Source organism: Eschscholzia californica, unplaced genomic scaffold, assembly GCF_041429995.1.
Source record: "Eschscholzia californica isolate CP2 unplaced genomic scaffold, dmEscCali1.0.p SCAF_1, whole genome shotgun sequence".
NCBI lineage: Eukaryota > Viridiplantae > Streptophyta > Magnoliopsida > Ranunculales > Papaveraceae > Eschscholzia > Eschscholzia californica.
The window spans coordinates 69,784,736-69,805,455 of NW_028238198.1; the positions used below are offsets into that span (position 1 = coordinate 69,784,736).

General features: G+C 37.3%; 1 protein-coding gene across 1 annotated transcript; it reads right to left on the reverse strand.

The window, feature by feature from the left end:
* Window positions 1-351: 351 nt before the first annotated feature.
* LOC147568688 (Phosphoribosyltransferase family protein) lies at window positions 352-10,760 on the reverse strand. The gene is made up of 7 exons (XM_086655086.1): window positions 10,366-10,760; window positions 9,792-10,107; window positions 8,763-8,858; window positions 1,666-1,734; window positions 1,447-1,575; window positions 864-963; window positions 352-776 (listed from the first exon to the last, which is right to left on the reverse strand). Exons 1-7 carry the CDS (start codon window positions 10,479-10,481, stop codon window positions 637-639), a joined length of 966 nt encoding a protein of 321 aa, XP_086511212.1. The 5' UTR covers window positions 10,482-10,760; the 3' UTR covers window positions 352-636.
* Window positions 10,761-20,720: the final 9,960 nt, after the last annotated feature.

Below are 20,720 nucleotides of genomic sequence, written 5' to 3' on the forward strand. Positions count from 1 at the left end.
AATACAACAGGACATTGACAGAAGAACATCTGTGGAGAAAAAAATCATCGAGAAAAGTTAAATAACATGAAAAAAAAGACGGCTAAAACTAGCAGAGAAGACCAAACAAACATTTTACAAGATGCTGAGCCAGCATTTAATATATCGTAGATAAGCGCAAGACTAAATGTCATGTAGTGATTTTGTTTGTCATTCAGGTAATTTTCCATTTAGTATCGTAAACAACCATTACAAAAAGATTGTGACGATTTGCCACTTTCAATCTGTTTTAGGCTCAATCTGCCTTGGCAAATTGATGTAAACATTCTGGTGGATGATTTGGTCATCCTAGTGATAACATTCTCATCTATATGGACTTGTAACAAAGCTTTACTTAAATCCAGTTGATGAGAAAACCATCTTTCTGCAAAAGCAACATATAAAAACACTACGAAAAACAAGCTTAACGGCTAGGGAAAAAAGGTGCGACAAGATTGGATCCACCCTTCTGCATGGAATGAGTAAGACCATTCCCTCATAATATTTAGGGTTTCTTTAATTTTAGTAGTACTAAAATCTTCTTTTAGCCGATCACTGCTATAATCTCAAAGAAACCTCAAATCTCTTACAATGGCAAAACCAACACAGCAAACATTTTCAGATTTGAAGAGCATCGGCAATAGACCCCGCAAGACTCAGAATCTCAAATGGAGAATTGTTCTCGATAGCTTTCACTGTCTGCGGACATGAATCCGTTATCCAAAAGTTTGCAAATGCTTTTTCTTTAGAACTCCCATCTGAATGCAGAAGTAGGGTTGGAGTTGGAATAACAAGAACAGTGACATTTACGGACATATATGAGATGGATTTGTAAAAGGACTTACTTTCGTTGTTGCAAGTGAATCTCTCCCATGAACGTTTAGGGAACACGCCATGAGTGACGTATGCACTGACTTTGCTAGCACCATGAGCAGCCAAAACTTTCTGCCGAAACCAAAAAAGGAATACGAAGATTAATGTGGTTGTCTTTCGTCGGGTGCTTTAATTTTTATTTAGTATACATAAAAGGTTATGAATATCTAGTATGCAGTTTGACCACATTGCCCGACCACATGATGTGTAATGGGTGTCTGTGACTATCCACAATTTGGTTATCTCTGGCCAAGTTTCCTGACCACATGATGTGTAACGGGTGTCTATACGACCATCCATAATTGGTTATCTCTGCTCAAGTTCTCGTTTTCTTAATTTGGGAGTTGAAAAGATGGAACAAAGCCTTGATTCAACACAAATAACAAAAGGAAATACTAAGTCCAAAGGTAGCCCCCATACTAGGAGTTAATGATGAAGGTAAAGGATTGAAATAGACAAAACTAAAAGGAATATCTCGAGGACTAGCAGGAAAATTAGTAAGCATTTTGTTTTTGACATAGAAGTGATATCTAATCTTTTAGAAAAAATGGGTACCTGACACTCGATTAGGGTTCCCCCGGACTGCACTAAATCATCAACAATGACAACATGGCGACCAGCAGGGTTTCCTTCCTTCAATCGAACTATTCTCTTATCACCTTCACGGACCTTCGTACACACGATCTTCCATAAAGAACAAAATTAGACCAAGCATATAGGGACGTCACATAATTTCCATATATCACCTAATATATATGAGTAGACAACACAAACCATAGGAAAATGCTGTAACTGCTTGTAGAAACGCTTCCATGCCCCATCATCTGGAAATGCTATAGTGATCTGTAAACAACAGCAAAGTCGAACAGTCTAAGGTCAAAACAACTCCTCTAAAGAAATGATTTAGACTTTAGAAGTACAAATATCACAAATTGATGACATACATATAACATGATACTGATTAAGGGTGCACGCTGAACCCAGGAAAACATTTAATTTCTTAGTTCTTTAACACTCTCCTCCCCTCTGTATACCGCGTAACCGATTCCCCGTACCCTTTTTAGGTGGGTTCATGATCCAGTTTTCCAAAATTAGTGTACTGGAATTTTTAGTCTTAATTAACTCAAAGTCTGTAAGAATCTTAAAACTCGACTAGTTGGTTTCACTTGTAAGATTGTAAGTTTTGTGGAGACAGGATGTCCGAGAGTAGTTGTATCTGAGAGAGAGAGTAAAAGGAGAGAGAAGCTCTGACAGGAAGGTGGGCCCACGTTTTTCATTTTCTCCGGTCAGGCTCCGGCAAGAACACATCCTCTGAAACCCTGCTGGAATAATCCGTTGCTATCACCATTCCGGTGCCTAGCTCTGGCTTGGTCCAGCTGGGGTGTCACCGGAAATCGTTGTTGCGGAATCTAAGGAGAAGGGGACCTTCTTTTGGATCTCCGGTAGCACCTCTCCCCTTGCGATCGTGGTAGACCGGCGAATTCTACCCTCATAGGCTAGAGTTTGATCGGAAAACCAAGAGCATCAACAGGGGGTATCGCCTATTAGGAATCCAGAGAATGTCACCCAGGAAAGGCATCTATTTGGTTATAGAGAATAAACGTATCCTTCTGTCTAAGCTCACCAATGGGAAATTTCAGATTTCTGAACAAGGGTACTATAGGGAGTGGTCCTTGAACGTCAATCGAAATGCTATTTTGAATCTTAAAACTTTTGTTTCTATTTTGATCAAAGTTTCTAGTAGTATGAAAGATTATCAGAAGATCTCCATTTGTCGAGAAGGGTCAGATCTTTATCTATGGGAGAAGATGTATAACTCTAGAGGAGATTATATTTGGGCCCACAGAATCGGAGATGGAGATAACAGGAAAAGGTCGATTTGTATCCCTAAAGGAAAGGCTGGTGAAGGGTGGGAGAAGTTGATTAAAGGCATTGAAGAGGTGACGTCAGAGTTCTACATCCCTAAGGAGTATCAGGAGGAACTAATGGTGGAACCAACGGTGGATAAGACTAATAGATTCAGATTATTAAGAGGATTAGAGGTTCAAGGAGATAAAGACAAAAGCAAGGAATATATCAAGGAGCCGTATCCCAAGAGGATCCCTAGGGAAGGGATTCGCAAACCTTCCACGCTACCGAGAGTAAATGATACCCACGCCGGCTCTAATAGGACTAATGGAAATCACACACCGTACAATCAGCCAATGCATGTGGATCATCATAAATCACTGGGAGAGGCTTATAAAAACCCACATTCATCGAAGGCTAAGCATCAACCCCCTTCTACTACCCTGCCTAAACATCCTTCTTCGTCTTCACCTACTAAATACACCTCTCCAATCCCACCATCCAGGAACAGCATCCCCCCTTCGTCTTCCAAACCTAGTATGGATTCGTTCAGTATGTACACCATGGACTGGTCGAAAGCTATTGTTCTTGAAAGGAAATCTTCGAATGAATATTGGCATTTGGTGGAATCAGCAGTCCGTAGGATTGTTAAGTCTGAGAATGTGGTATGTCTTCCTTATAAGAGTGGAGCGGCGTTAGTGAAATCTAGCGAGAATTTGGAGGCATTAAGAGCTTTAAAGTATATAGAGGAAGATGTAACAGGAGAAAAGGTTTACGTAAGGCAATGGAGTCCTCATTGTAACTCGGTTATTATAACGCCATTACTTATGGAAGTCAAGATGTATGGTCTCCCTTTCCATCTATGGAACGAGCAGATCTTTGCCAGTTTGGTCGAGGACTTAGGAGAAATAGTTGAAGTAAGCTATGATACTTCAAACTTGAGGAATCTGAGATACGCGTGTGTGTCCGTTGATGTTAAACCCAATGGGTCTATTACGGAGAGGAAGACATTGATGACGGGAGGGGAGACATATCAAATCTGGATCACAAAGGAGGTTGTGGCAGAACGTAGACAAAGCGATCAAGTTTTATCCTCACCGGAGTTCCAGTTGTCGCCGGAAAGGGCCAGCATGCAAGATACCGGGGAAGAAAGGCGTAGGGGGGTGGGTAACCCTAGTGAAGTCACTCCCATCATAGGTACGCAGAGTGAGGCCGTCATAGAGGAAGACACATTGGTGAGGGACTCGAGGAAGGGGAAGGGTAAGGCTGATGATGGAATTCCTATCAGGACTTCGGAAGTGACTAGGAAGCTGACAGCCATGCCGGAGATGGCAGGTCTAGAGATTAGACCTGAGTTGGTGGAGGCAATGACGCAAGTGATGAACGCAAACAAACGGGTCAGAAAACCCATATGCAAGCGGGTCAAGAAAAAGAAGTTCCTGCCACATAAGCTTTGGGGCTTTAAGGTGCCGGTAGCAAAAAGGACCGTTTCTAGGGGGTCCTGCAAGCCAAACGTATCCAAGCCCAGTTCGACAGCAGAGGAAACAAGGTGTAATGATGGGCCTCTAGGGCAAAACAATTTGGAGCCTCTGTTCTCAGCAGAGATAAACCTAGAAGAGGAGAGATTGGCCCAACTCTTTGATACTGGTCGGTCCTTAGGGTTCGAAGGTCAAAATGAGCTTGATAGAGTCATTGATCTAATGGAGATGGAAGGAATAGGGGCTCTGCCGAAGAAGAACATTGGAGATCAGAAGGAGGAAGAGGTGGCTTCGGAGTCTCCATTAGCTACCATCTTTCCGGACATTAACCAAGCTATGGAGATAAGTCAGGGTGAAGAGGAGGAAGCAGTAGGTGTTACAGGGTTGGAGTTAGCTATCGTGATTCCTGATGACTCGCTGGAAGAAGATTCGGCTAGAAAGAAAAGGGCAGAGAGATTCAACAGGGAACTCAAGAAGTTGGATTGGGGTCTGAAAGAAGGAAGTTCGTCCATCAAAAGGGCAAGATCTGCTTCTAGCTTGGGGGAGCCTAAGTTCTTATGTCGTTAAACCTCTTGTCATGGAACATTAGGGGTTTAGGGAGTTCTGCTAAGAAGTTAGCTGTAAATAAGGTAGTGAAGGATATCAAAGTCTCTCTTTTGTGTATTCAAGAAACAAAATCAATGTCTTTGTCGGAGTCTGTGATTAGGGGTCTTTGGGGTAACGTTTTGTTTGGATGGGAGTCCATCCCCTCTGTAGGTAGCTCAGGGGGAATTTTGTGTACTTGGGATGCTAATGTTTTGGAACCATTAGAGGTGGCAAAGTCTGATTTCTGTCTTTCCATTGTGTTTAAGAACTCATCCGATAATTTTGTTTGGTTATTCACTGGTGTATATGGCCCCTGTAACAAGGCAAAGAGAAAAGAATTTTGGCAGGAATTGGATGTTATTGCTCTTAGATGGAAACTTCCTTGGTGTATAGGGGGGATTTCAATGTGATTCGTTTCCTCCACGAAAAACGAAATGGAAGGAAAATTACATCGAGTATGAGGGATTTCGGTGCGTGGATGGATCGGAATAGTATGTTGGATTTGCCCAAACAAGGGATGGAATTTACTTGGACGAATAACCAGGAGAACCCCATTCTTAATGTTCTAGATCGTTTCATCATCAACAACGCGTGGGATGACAAATTTGAGCAAATAGAACAAATTATCCTTCCTCGTCCGATTTCTGATCACGCTCCGGTTCTGCTTCGTACAAATTATGCTGCCTCCAACCCTCCCCCTTTCAGGTTGGAGGAAAGATGGATGGAGGAAAAAGAGTTTAAGGAGAAGATAGCTGAGTGGTGGGATGAAGCGCCGTCACTGCCAAATCCGGGCCATTCATTCAGTAAAAAGATCAAGTTTATTAAGACAAAGCTGAAAACATGGTCGAGGGAGAAATTTATATCGTTCAGTGTCGAGTATAAGTTGGCTAAGGAGGAGATTAATAGGTTGGATAAGTTGGAGGAGACAAGTCCTCTTTCCCTTGAAGACCTGGATCTTAGAAAAGAAGTGAGGGCGAAAATGGAGAGGCTGTTAGCATCAGAAGAGGTAAGCCTGCGTCAAAAGTCGAGGGCAACTTGGTTAAAGGCTGGTGACAAGAACTCGGCATACTTTCATAAAGTAATTAAATGCAGGGCTCGTCAGAATCGTATTTCAGCTATTAGCATAGGTGAAAACAGCATAGCGGATGAGGATGAAATTTTGAAAGAAGCGGTCAAGCATTTTAGTGAGTTGTACTGTGAACCTAGATTCTGGAGGCCGGGGGTCATGGAGATGAACTTAGCTCACTTGGAGCCGGAGGAAGCAGACTCGATGGAGGAGGACATAGAAGAGGAGGAGGTGAAGGCGGCTATTAAGGACTTGGCTGAGGACAAAGCTCCGGGCCCGGATGGTTTACCGATCTCTTTTTATGACAAGTGTTGGGACATTTTGAAGGCAGACATGATGAAGGTGGTGGAAGATTTCTCCAGGACGGCTTCTTTACACTGGTCCTTAAATCAAACATTCATAGTGCTCATTCCCAAAAAGAAGAGTAGCTCCTCATTCTCGGACTTTAGACCAATTAGCCTCGTAGGAGGTATGTATAAAATCATATCCAAGATTCTTTCATCTCGTCTGGCCAAGGCTATGAATAAACTCATATCGCCCTTCCAAGGTGCGTTTGTGGGAGGGAGGCAAATACTGGATGGTGTGATGATTGCAAACGAGCTTATTGACTCTAGGCGCAAGAGCAAAAACAGGGGCATCATTATAAAGGCGGATCTAGAGAAGGCATATGATCGGGTATCATGGGATTTTCTATACAAGGTAATGAACAGGATGGGTTTTGGGTATAAGTGGCGATCTTGGGTATACTCATGTATATCCTCAGCCACCTTCTCGGTCATTATTAATGGAAGGCCATCTGAGGTATTTCAAAGTTCAAGGGGAATTAGGCAAGGGGACCCTTTGTCCCCTTTGCTGTTCTTATTAATAGGAGAAGTTCTAAGCCATTGTATGCAAATGGCGGAGGACAAAAATTGGATTTCGGGCTTCAAAGTATCGGGAGATAGCAGGGGCATTAATCATCTACAATTTGCAGATGACACATTGTTTTTCCTAGATGAGAATGAGGATCAAGTGTCGAGGCTGAGGGACATCTTGATATGGTTCGAATTAGCCTCAGGTCTAAAAGTTAATATGAATAAGTCTTTCATATACGAAGCAACTACAGTGAAGGAGAATGAAAGGAATTGGGAGGCCATGAGGGCGTTTGGATGCTCTATTGGGACCCTACCTACAACCTACTTAGGCCTCCCTCTCGGTCACAGATACAAAGCGAAGTCACTCTGGGACCCGGTCTTAGAGAGAGTGAATAAGAAGCTGGCAGCATGGAAGGGGCATGTATTATCCAGGGGGGGCAAACTAACCCTTATTAAATCAGTGCTCCAAGCATTACCGTCGTACTTCCTTTCCTTGTTCTCGATCCCGAAAACAATTTTGAAGGGTATAGATAGCAAGATGTGCAATTTTCTTTGAAATGGAAAGTCCGATCGAAAGAGAATGCACTGGGCAGCGTGGAAGGTAGTTCGAGCACCGAAATTGAAAGGAGGAATGGGAGTTAAAGATTTGAAGGTGATGAATGAAGCTTTGCTCATCAAGTGGATTTGGAGATTCTATCAAGAGGATGGGGCTTTGTGGAAGGAAGTAATCTCTGCAAAATACGGTCATAATACGAGGCAGTGGGAGGATCGAGTAAGGAACTCATCCTATGGTTGCGGAGTGTGGAAAGGAATACAATGTCTATCCACAAAGTTTCAAGCACTAACGAAATGGGAGTTAGGAAATGGGGAATCTATCCTATTTTGGCATGATGTTTGGCTCGGGCAAACGAAGTTAAAAGAGAGATTTCCTTTGATTTTTGATATTGCGTCTGATCAGAATGCGTTGGTGTCCTCTATGTTCGATAGCGACAGGCGGGTATGGAACATTTGCACGAGAAGAAACCTCAACGACTGGGAACTGGATCAGTACATTATGCTTTGTGACTCTCTTAACGAAGCTCGGATCAATTCTGTGAGAGATAAAAGAGTGTGGAAAGAGGGGTTTGATAAACCTCTGAGTGTCAAAGAGTGTTATGAGAGGGTCTCACCTGGTGCAACGGTTATGAGTCAAGCCCTTGTGAGAGTTCTCCACCGGAAGCACACACCCCCGAGGGTACTGTTCCTAATATGGGCTACCTTTATAGGTAGAATACCCACGATGGATTCATTAAGACACAGAGGGTTTCAATTGGCGAATAGATGTATTCTTTGCAAAGGGGCCGAGGAATCGGCGGATCATCTATTCCTAAGATGTAGAATAGCATCGAACTTATGGGACTATTTCATGAGGTCTCTTAAAAGTCAATGGTGCAGACCCGACACCATTACAGATATGTTTGAGCAATGGGACGGAATTTTTAAACCGAGCTCCAAGAAGGAAATATGGGATTTAGTGCCGGTTGCTATAGTGTGGAACCTATGGAAGGATAGGAATGACAAAATCTTCAAGGAATCTAATTCCTTCTCATCGGTTGATGTAGAAGATGTAAAAGGAACAATTCACTACTGGATTAGTGGTTCCTCAAAATTTAATGGTTCTACCTATTTGGATGTTGATAGGAATTGGGAGGCTTGGGTTATGTAATATAGCATAACTTGAGCAACCCTTTCTCCTTTCTTTGTTTGTTTTCCTTTATTAATTGAATCAAATTTTCAAAAAAAAAAAAAAAAAAAAAAGAGTAGTTGTATCTAATGCACTGTAAAAAGTATATATTGCCTAGGAAAATAGTCCAACACATACTGCATCGAAAATGGCGTGCCAAAGAAGTATACCCTAGGGTACCCGATACTCACATGGTAGCATACCGCGTACCAGTACCCGAAGCACGTACCGGAGCGATCCGCGTACCAGGTAACATTGTATTTAACTATTATTATTTACAAAAGGAAGTGATATGTGGTAATTAAATTAGTACTCACATTGTCTGCATCAGGAAGCTGGTGAAGACGTTGCTTCAACAGGGGAATTCCAGTTTCGAAACATGGCAGAACATGATCCCCAAAATAAAATCTTTCCTGGATAACAAGATCACTTCATGATCAACATCAAGAACTAAATGTATAGAATAATACACAAGCATAAGATGGTTAAGCTTTTGAGAGCGCTACTAACAAACTCTTGAAATATCACAAAAGTTTAACCTGTAGTAAAGAACTATACCTACTTATACATATGAGGTTAGGAGGGGATTAAGAAACAGAGAAAAGTCAGGCATAGAACCAACGAAATTCCCTAGATTTTGGAACTGTTTAATCTATCAAATTTGCCCAATGCCATGATCAACATCAAAACCTAACCTATTATGAGCATATACATCACAATAAGATGCTGGACCAAGAATGTGGTATAAACAGCAATCCTATTACCTTTGTGTGCGTAGATACAACAATAGGTAAACCTAAGTGTGCTATTTACTTAAGGTCATTTGGAGAATACTCACAAACTAAGGCAATCAAAACTTTCCAAACTTTTACATCCATCTAAATTCCAAAAGAACTTATTCGGCAGTCCTTCAAGAACGGAAGTGACTATTCTCCTACAAATGCATTGACCGGTAAACTGAATAGTGGCTTAAGAATGAAACAAAAATAACAAAATGCTTAGTATGACAAGAGTTAGATAGAGTATTCGACTATGTATATTTTTATAAATCTACAATCCTCACTATTCGGTCTTATCCGAAACAAGCATGTTTTAGAATTACTGCATTCAAATGAATATTAACAATTAACAGATAGAACTCATAGGAGGAGGAATCTTTCAACAACAATAATCAATCCCGTTACTCCCGTCTGAAAAGAAAAAAGCTAAAATTTGAGTATCCAAATCCTAAAGTTCAGCATAAATTTGGTAAATAAAGGACGATTTAAAGGAAAGTTGAACATAGTAAACAATTACGAAAAACGGTAAAATTGAGACCATGAATATCATAGATGACCAAAACAAACCTGTAGAGCATGAATATCATAGATGACCAAACTAGTTGGACCACCTCTTGATATGGGTATATTAGACAATATTCTTGCCATAGTAAATGCAGTGGCGACATCTCCTTCTTCTTCCATACGTTCGAAAGAACCAGTTGGGAAGAAGGGTAAAACAAGTGTGAAAGAAGCAACAAATAATCTAGGAAGTGCAAAAATAACAGAGAGTTGCTCAAATATGACACTTGGGGAACTGAAACAAGCCAAAAAAGCAACATGCTGGCCTCGAATGTCTTGTGCATTGTTGATGAAAAGGTTGGGAAATCCATCATCAAAGCTCCTGAGATATATATGAACATTAATGAGTAATCAACAAAAAGTTCAAAATGAAATATAATTAGATAAACCCTAATGTAAGGGAATCATAACCCAAGGATGGAAAAGCAAGCTGACACCTATTGTAATATAATAATTAGATAATAAACCCAAGGATGCAAACAAAAAAACCCTAATGTAAGCAAATCATGACCAAACAGAGGATCTGATTGAAGTAGGGTTATGGGGGAGAATAGAGAGAGAGAGAGAGAGATTAATAAACCTCCAGTTGATGGATTGGAGTTGGATGGATTCGGATTGAGAAGCGACTTTTTGAGCAAGCTCTCCAGACTCCACACAGTGGAACAGAAGCACCTTCTTCTCCTTTGGCTTCTCCATTTCTTCTCCTTTTCACACTCTCCTTAGAACCCAAAAACAACACAAGGGTATCCTACTATCCTTCAATTTTATAGTAGTTTAGAAAATTTATAAAGCAGCAGCTGTGAGGCATCAAGAATATGTTCGGCTGCATAAAATGCTTGGTACCGATTCGACCATCCAAAATATTCGCACAAAAATAAAAATTTTAATGGGAAATTAGGCAAAAATTTTCAAAAAACCGCTTCGGCCGTTCGGGCATAGCATCATTTTTGTTCTGAAAAACCGCTTCGGCCGTTCGGGTTGTTCTATTCCCGGAAGGGAAGTGTTAAAGGCACTTATCCTTTCTTAGGGTTTAGTTTTTTTTTTTTGAGTCCCAACGCAATGAGCTCAAGCTCATGTGGGAAGTTATGAGCTTGAGCTCCCTCGCCGTCAGATCTTCTTAGATCGATTAGAGGAAAATAAGTACAGCTGTATAGGTTAAAGTAATAAACTAAAGTCATATGTTTCTCTTTATTTATAAAATTACCACTTTTTTCCTTTCATCTCTCCACCGTTCTCATTCTCAATCTCCCCATATTTTCTCTCTCTAAAATTTATTAACAAATAGGTCCCCCCACCTCATTTTTTTTAAACTTTTTTCTTTTTTTAAATGTAAAGATATGTAAAAAGAAGATCCATTGAAGGGAGAGAGAAGATTTAAAGTTGTAGAAATAAGATGTAGAGAATGTAGAAACAAGATGTAAAAAACTTAATGGATGAGTGGTTGTATTTATAAATGAACAAAAAGTTAAAAAAAATTCAAATTATAAACTCCCCCAAAAATTTTCGTAAAATTTGAAATTCAAATTCCCTCCCAAATATTGGCAAAATTTGAAATACAAAATTATAATTTTTAGAGCCCATAATTTCATGGTTGAAGAGTCGGACTCGGGTTGGTCGTGTAGATTTCATCTTTGGCTATTAAGGTAGCGGGTGGATTCAGGCGGGGATTTTACAGATATCTCATGCTCAAAGCCCGCACATAATGCTTTATTATCGAAAACCGTATTTTGAAGAAAACTCGTGTACTACCCCCCTATGAACTTTGAAAGAAATTTCTTAACTCTCGGAATCACACCAAATTTGGATCAATAATGTAAAATGAATTCCCCATAAACATCCATAGCTTCTACATGTTTTATGGCCAAGTTATAATGCTTATTTTTTGAAAACCGTATTTTGAAGAAAACTTTTGTACTAACCTTTATAAACTTTGAAAGAAAATTCGTAACTCTCGGAATCACACGAAATTTGGATCAGTAATGTAAAATGATTTCCCCATAAACATCCATAGCTTCTACATGTTTTAAGGCTAAGTTATAATGCTTATTTTTTAAAACCGTATTTTGAAAAAAACTCGTGTACAACACCCTATGCACTTTGAAAAAAAATCTTAACTCTCGGAATCACAAGAAATTTGAACCTTTAATGTAAAATGACTTCCCCATAAACATCCAGAACTTCTCCATGTTTTAAGGGTAAGTTATAATGTTTTTTTTATCGAAAACCGTACTTTAAAGAAAACTCGTGTACTAACTAACCCCTATGAGCTTCGAAAGAAAATTCATAACTCTCGAAATCACACCAAATTTGGACCAGTAATGTAACATGACTTCCCCATAACCATTCATAGCTTCTACATGTTTTATGGCTAAGTTATAATGCTTATCTTTCTTAAACCGTATTTTGAACAAAACGCGTATACTGCCCCCTATCAACTTTGAAAGAAAAATTCTTAACTCTCGGAATCACACCGAATTTGGACCAGCAATGTAAAATGACTTCCCCATAAACATCAACAGCTTCTACATGTTTTATGGCTAAGTTATAATGCTTATTTTTTAAAACATTATTTTTAAGAAAACTCGTGTACAATCCCCTATGAACTTTGAAAGAAAATTCTTAACTCTCGAACTCAAATGAAATTTGGACCAGTGCTGTAAAATGACTTAAACATAAACATCCATAGCTTCTCCATGGTTTAAGGATAAGTTATAATGCTTATATTTTAAAACCGTATTTTGAAGAAAACTCGTGTACTAACCCCGTACGAACTTTGAAAGAAAATTCTTAATCTCGAAATCACACCAAATTTGGACCAGTAATGTAAAATGACTTCCCTCCTAAACATCCATAGATTCTCCATATTTTAAGGCTAAGTTATAATGCTTTATGATCGAAAACCAAATTTTGAAGAAAACTCGCGTACTACCCCTATGAACTTTGAAAGAATATTCTTAACTCTCGGAATCACACCAAACTTGGACCAGTAATGTAAAATGACTTTCCCATAAACATCCATAGCTTCTACATGTGTTTATGGCGAAGTTATAATGCTTATTTTTCGAAAACCATATTTTGAAGAAAACTCGTGTACTATACCCCCTATGGACTTTGAAAGAAAATTTTAACTCTCAGAATCACATAAAATTTGGAGCAGTAATGTAAATTGACTTCCCCATAAACACCCATAGCTTTTTTATATTTTAAGGCTAAGTTATAATGCTTTATTATCGAAAACCGTATTTTGAAGAAAACTCGTGTACCCCCTATGAACTTTGAAATTTTTTTATTAATTCTCGGAATCACACGAAATTTGAACCTGTAATGTAAAATGACTTCCCCATAAACATCCCTATGAACTTTGAAAGAAAATTCGTAACTCTCTGAATCACACCAAATTTGGACCAGTAATGTAACATGACTTCCCCATAAACATCCATAGCTTCTACATGTTTTATGGCTAAGTTATAATGCTTATTTTTTTAAAACCGTATTTTGAAGAAAACTCGTGTACTACCTCCCCTATGAACTTTGAAAGAAAATTCTTAAATCTCGGAATCACAGCAAATTTGGATCAGTAATGTAAAATGAATTCCCGATAAAAATCCATAGCTTCTACATGTTTTATGGCTAAGTTATAATGCTTATTTATCAAAACTGTATTTTGAAGAAAACTCGTGTACCCCTATGAACTTTGAAGAAAATTCTTAACTCACAGAATCACAAGAAATTTGAACCTGTAATATAAAATTACTTCCCCATAAACATCCAGACTTCTCAATGTTATAAGGGTAAGTTATAATGTTTTTTTAACGAAAACCGTATTTTGAAGAAAACTCGTGTACTAACCCTTATGAACTTTGAAAGAAAATTCGTAACTCTCGAAATCACACCAAATATGGACCAGTAATGTAACATGTCTTCCCCATAAACATCCATAGGTTCTACATATTTTATGGCTAAGTTACAATGCTTATTTTTTTAAAATCGTATTTTGAACAAAACTCGTGTACTACCCCCCTATCAACTTTGAAAGAAAAATTCTTAACCCTCGGAATCACATCAAATTTGGACCGGTAATGTAAAATGACTTCCCCATAAACATTCACAGCTTCTACATGTTTTATGGCAAAGTTATAATGCTTATTTTTTTAAAACAGTATTTTGAAGAAAACTCGGGTGCAACCCCCCTATGAACTTTGAAAGAAAATTCTTAACTCTCTGACTCAAATGAGATTTGGACCAGTACTGTAAAATGACTTCCCCATAAACATCCATAGCTTCTCCATGGTTTAAGGATAGGTTATAATGCTTATTTATTGAAAACAGTATTTTGAAAAAAACTCGTGTACTACCCTCTATGAACTTTGAAAGAAAATTCGTAACTCTCGGAATCACACGAAATTTGGACCAGTAATGTAACATGACTTCCCCAAAAACATCCGTAGCTTCTACATGTTTAATGGCTAAGTTATAATGCTTATATTTTTTAAACCGTATTTGAAGAAAACTCGTGTAATAACCCCTAGGAACTTTGAAAGAAAATCCATAACCCTCGAAATCACACCAAATATGGACCAGTAATGTTACATGACTTCCCCATAAACATCCATAGCTTCTACATGTTTTATACCAAGTTATAATGCTTATATTTTTAAAACCGTATTTTGAAGAAAACTCGTGTACTGTACCCCCTATGAACTTTGAAAGAAAATTCTTAACTCTCGAAATCACACCAAATCTGGACCAGTATTGGAAATTAACTTCCCCATAAACATCCATAACTTCTCCATATTTTAAGGCTAAGCTATAATGCTTTATTATTGAAAACCGTATTTTGAAAAAAACTCGCTTACTACCCCTATGAACTTTAAAAGAAAATTCTTAACTCTCGGAATCACACAAAATTTGGACCAGTATTGTAAAATGACTTCCCCATAAACATCCATAGCTTCTAAATGTTTTATGGCTAAGTTATAATGCTTATTTTTCGAAAATCATATTTTGAAGAAAACTCGTGTACTACCCCCCTATGAACTTTGAAGAAAATTCTTAACTCTCAGAATCACACAAAATTTGGACAAGGAATGTAAAATGACTTCCCCATAAACATCCATAACTTCTCTAAGTTTTAAGGCTAAGTTATAATGCTTATTTATCGAAAACCGTATTTTTGAAAAAAACTCGTGTACTACCCCCCTATGAACTTTAAAAGAAAATTTTCAACTCTCAGAATCACACGAATTTTGGATCGATAATGTAAATTGACTTCCGCACAAACATCCATAGCTTCTGCATGTTTTAAAGCTAAGTTATAATGCTTAATTATCGAAAACCGTATTTTGAAGAAAACTTGTGTACCTATGAAATTTGAAAGAAAATTCTTAACTCCCGGAATATCACGAAATATGGACCAGTAATGTAAAATAACTTCCCCGTAAACATCCATAACTTCTCCATATTTTAAGTCTAAGTTATAATGTTTATTTATCGAAAACCGTATGTTGAAGAAAAATCGTGTACACCCCTATGAACTTTGAAAGAAAAATCGTAACTCTTGGAATCACACGAAATTTCGATTAGTAATGTAAAATTACTTCCCCATAAACATCCATAGGTTCTACCTGTTTTAAGGCTAAGTTATAATGCTTATTTTTTGAAAACCGGAAGTATTACCCCCTATGAACTTTGAAAGAAAATTCTCAACTCTCAGAATCACCCAAAATTTGGACTATTAATGTAAATTTACTTCCCCAGAAACATCAATAGCTTCTCCATGTTTTAAGGCTAAGTTATAATGCATTATTGTCGAAAACCGTATTTTGAAGAAAACTCGTATACTACTCCCTATGAACTTTGAAAGAAAATTCTTAACTCTCAGAATCACACCAAACTGGTACCAGTAACGTAAAATGACTTCCCCATAAACGTCTATAGCTTCTGCATGTTTTATGGCTAAGTTATAATGCTTTTTTTGAAAACCGAATTTTGAAGAAAATTTGTATACTACCCACTATGAACTTTGAAGAAAATTCTTAACTCTCGGAATCACACAAAATTTGGACCAGTAATGTAAAATGACTTCCCCATAAACATCCATAGCTTCTCCATGTTTTAAGGCTAATTTGTAAAGATTGATGACCGAAAATCGTATTTTGAAGAAAACTCGTGTACTATCCCCATGAACTTCGAAAGAAAATTCGTAACTCTCACAATCACACGAAATTTGGATATGTAATAAAAAATGACTTCCCCATAAACATCAATAGCTTCCAAACAGGGGCGGACCCAGCAAGGGGCCTGTGGGAGCACGTGCCCCCACGGCACAAAGCTGGGTTCCAGTAGCTGCGCGATGATGCGTGAGTTCTTGGCTCTAGGCAGAATAAAATTATATTAAGTTTAATAGGTAATAAATATAACAATTATTAGAGTTAGTCAAGTGGTTCTTTAGTTGTTCTACACTCTACACAACTCAGGTTCAAGTCCCACATGTTGTACTTCTTTTCAACTTTTTGGCCATTTTTTTTTTGTAATTTAGTTTTGTTCATTTAAGCTTTGCTAATGTTATATTATTGTCCGAAAATTATCTATGACATCTATTATTTATCAACAGATCTTAAAATTGTTAGTTTCATGCGTTTGTATGATGATTTAATCATCAATAAAGTTTACGTCAATCTCATTTATTCTTATATGAAGGTCTAAAATTAAATTTAAAATTTTAAATATATGTTAGAATAATGATAGAGAGATAGTATATGCACAAAAAAATATTTTTAAGTTATAGTTTACAAATGCATCTACGTGACAAGTGAAAATTTACACTTTACTGATTTTAGGTTGGTCCGGATTGACTTAAGATCCTGTTCTGCCCATGGCGGGTTCTTTTTAGTCAATGAATTTATGTTTATTCTAAACTCAATTCTTTGAACCTATTTTTATTTCACATAAGGGTAACATACACTTTTTTTTTTCCAATCACACTCACATCTCTTTAATGAACTAATGATCATTGATATAATTATCATTGTTTAATTGTTTAGTTCTTAATTTATGTTTTTTACTTTTATTTCACTTTCTTTCGGGCGAATTAATATTTTTCACATTCGCATTGGAATAAATTAAATAAATATAGTACTAAATTTTTAAAAACTCATAATTTTCTAATCTAGTTTTGTGCAAGGAATGAAAAATCGAAATATTTTGGTCGAAACGACCGAAATATTTCGGTTTTTCAAACCAGTGCAACGAAACATCACTTACAGAAGTTTCGTGCATGATTTCGGCGAAAATCATGTGAAATTTCGAGCTATTTTATCCAGATCTGGAAGAAAACGATGGATCTACAAAAACCCTAACTTAAGAACCCAAAATCAGATCATATTTACCTTCATCTCTATCTTCTTCGTTTTCTTTTTGTATATATCTCCATTATTTCCTTAAAATCAAGAAACCCTAGAGAGAGAAAGAGAAGAAGATGGACTTGTCGGCTGGGAGTTGTGGGATATGTTATTATTAGGGTTTCTTAAGGTTATTGGTTATCACCCCTATGAACTTGCTTTTGTTAAAGTTAACCCCCTCCTATGACAATAAAATTGAAAATTAGCCCTATTATTTACCCCCACAGCAACACTATTATCTTTTGGGTGTTATTTGTAACAAATAATTAAATTTAGGCCCCCAAAAAAATTGTTATATTGCAGATTAGCCCTCAAATTAACAGATTTTGTCACAAAGTCTATCATTTTTTTCATTTTAGCCCCTTGCATCATCTCCTTGTAACAAATGTTTTTTGTAAGTCTTATTTTCAATAAATAATTCAATTGCAACATATTTCGATCGTTTCCGTAAATTGTAAAACTTCCACACTGACCGAAACATTTCCACGAAACGTTTCCACTTTTGGACCGACCGAAACTTCCACCGAAACCGAAGTTTCATTCCTTGGTTTTGTGTCAAAAATAAAAATTCGGTGTGGTCAACTATATATGTACACTATATATATGATAAAAATTATTCCTGTTCATTTAAATTTTTATCTCCTACTAAAATGTGCCCCCACAAGTGAAAATTTCTGGGTCCGCCACTGCTTCCAAATGTTTTAAGGCTAAGTTATAATGTGTAATTATCAAAAACCGTATTTCGATGAAAACTCGCGTACTACCCCTATGAACTTTAAAAGAAAATTCTTAACTCTTGGAATCACACGAAATTTGGACCAGGAATGTAAAATGACTTCCACATAAACATCTATAGCTTCTCCATGTTTTAAGGCTAAGTTATAATGCTTATTTATCGAAAACCTTATTTTAAAGAAAACTCGTGTACCTCTATTAACTTTCAAAGTAAATTCGTAACTCTCAGAATCACACTAAATTTGGACCAGTAATGTAAAACACCTTCCCCATAAACATCCATAGCTTCTACATGTTGTAAGGCTAAGTTATAATGCTTATTTTTTGAAAACCTTATTTTGAAGAAAACTCGTGTACGGTCCCTATGAACTTTGAAAGAAAATTCTTAACTCTCGGAATCACACAAAATTTGGACCATTAATGTAAATTTACTTCCCCATAAACATCCATAGCTTCAACATATAAGGCTAAGTTTTAATGTTTTTTTTTTATCGAAAATCGTATTTTGAAGAAAACTCGTGTACTAACCCCTATGAACTTTGAAAGAAATTTTTTAGCTCCCGGAATCACACCAAACTGGGACCAGTAATGTAAAATGACTTCCCCATAAACATCCATAGCTTCTACATGTTTTATGGCTCAGTTATAATGCTTATTTTTTGAAAACCGTATTTTGAAGAAAACTCGTGTACCCCCATGAACTTTGAAAAAAATTGGGAGATTTTATAGGGGCCCCTCATTTTTGTTAAAAGGCCTCCCCTCAGTGATAATTTAGCAAGTAAAATGGTTCATGGGGAGGCCTTTTAACAAAATTGGGGAGGCCTTATAAAACTTCCCAAAAAAATTTCGTAACTCTCAGAATCACACGAAATATGGATCTGTAATAAAAAACGACTTTCCCATAAACAGCCATAGCTTCTACATGTTTTAAGGCTAAGTTATAATGCGTAATTATCGACGACCGTATTTCGATGAAAACTCGTGTACTATACCCCCTATGAACTTTGAAAGAAAATTCTTAACTCTCGGAATCACACGAAATTTGGATCAGGAATGTAAAATGACTTCCCCATAAACATCCATAGCTTCTACATGTTTTAAGGCTAAGTTATAATGCTTATTTATCGAAAACCTTATTTTAAAGAAAACTCGTGTACTAACCTCTATGAACTTTCAAAGAAAATTCTGAACTCTTGGGATCACACAAAATTTTGACCCCTAATGTAAATTGACTTCCCCATAAACATCCATAGCTTCTCTATATTTTAAGGCTAAGTTATAATGTTTTTTTATCGAAAACCGTATTTTGAAGAAAACTCGTGTACTACCCCCCTATGAAAATTGGAAGAAAATTCTTAACTCTCGGAATCACACAAAATTTGGACCAGTAATGTAAGTTGACTTCCCTACAAACATGGTTGAAAATTGAAAAACAAATCCCACACACGTACACACATGCATCAAAACACAAACAAAACCATCTCGGTATTTATACAAATTTAAAAGGCCACGTCAGAAACTGGCCACAGTTATAGAGGGCTATAACCTGATTAGCCTTAGAGAAAGAACCAAGATTTCGATAATGCATTCTTAAGAAGGAAAAAAATGTTTTTCACTAAGTAACTTACGATTCATCTTATTTTAAGTATATACGCAGTGGTTTGTTTTTTGCAAGCAGATCAAATTCATTGATTTAATAATCAACCCAATTCATTAAAGTTAAGTATCTCAAATTGCCATTGTGATGGATAAGAACAACTTAGTTCGTGCTTGGCGCCCGGGAATGAGTGTGATTAATAGGTATTATGTTCTATAATTGTAAATGGTGCACATGAGTGCCTTAGGAATCACATTCACAAGGAGAATGGTACCCTTCCTCAAAGAGAGTCCTAATCTCGAAGGGTGCATGGAGTGGATTTGTGATTTTCATTCCCCTCGAATCTTCATTAAAATATATATTGACTAGGTACGATGACTGTCATTCTCGGAAATCGCTTTCTTTTCCTCTTTCCAAACATTGTTAAAATTGTAAACCCAACTTTTATTTATTTATTATTCGATAAATTAACATTTGATGAGGTGGATTAGTATTAGTAGTTAAAAATTAGTGGGTCACTTTAGTGGTATGTTAATGGTGTTAATGCATAAGTTAGTAAGGTTAACGGAGAAGTTAGTGGGATCATGTTAGTAGTGGTCCTAGTTAGTGGGTAGAATTTTAGTCTATAAGTAGACCACTCTTTGTAGGATATTTTCAATGAAGTTAAGTGAAGTATTCAATTCAAGTTTAATTTCTTCTTCATTCTTCTTTGTCTGTGCAATTTGATTTTCCTTTACCATTAGGAAAGTATTTGAAATTCATTGAATGAACAATTCATAAAAGTCAATGTTTCTGTGAGATTCCAGGCATTCTATAGTTCCTTCTCGCGTCACTTTCTCTCGTTCCTCCCAGTATCCCCATTTAAGGAATTTGAAATGAATTCCAGATCATTCAGATTTCATGCGGGATATGGATGGAATCGAAAGGGAAGAAAAAGTTATATAACTATTACTCAGACAGAGATAGAAATGGACTCCTGGACGAAGGATCTCCTCTTCTGCTGATAATGCCAGGATTACGTCCTCGCCGTGATACGCCCTGCACATGCCGAATGAAAGAACACGTAACACTCGCCTTTTGCCCCACATTCGTGGGCCGCCAATTTTTTCGATAGGTCGAACTATTGGAAGCAAATGGAAAAGGAAGACCGAGTGGGATCAAAGAAACTAGCGGAGTATAGTTGAGTTGATTCGAAAGCTTTCA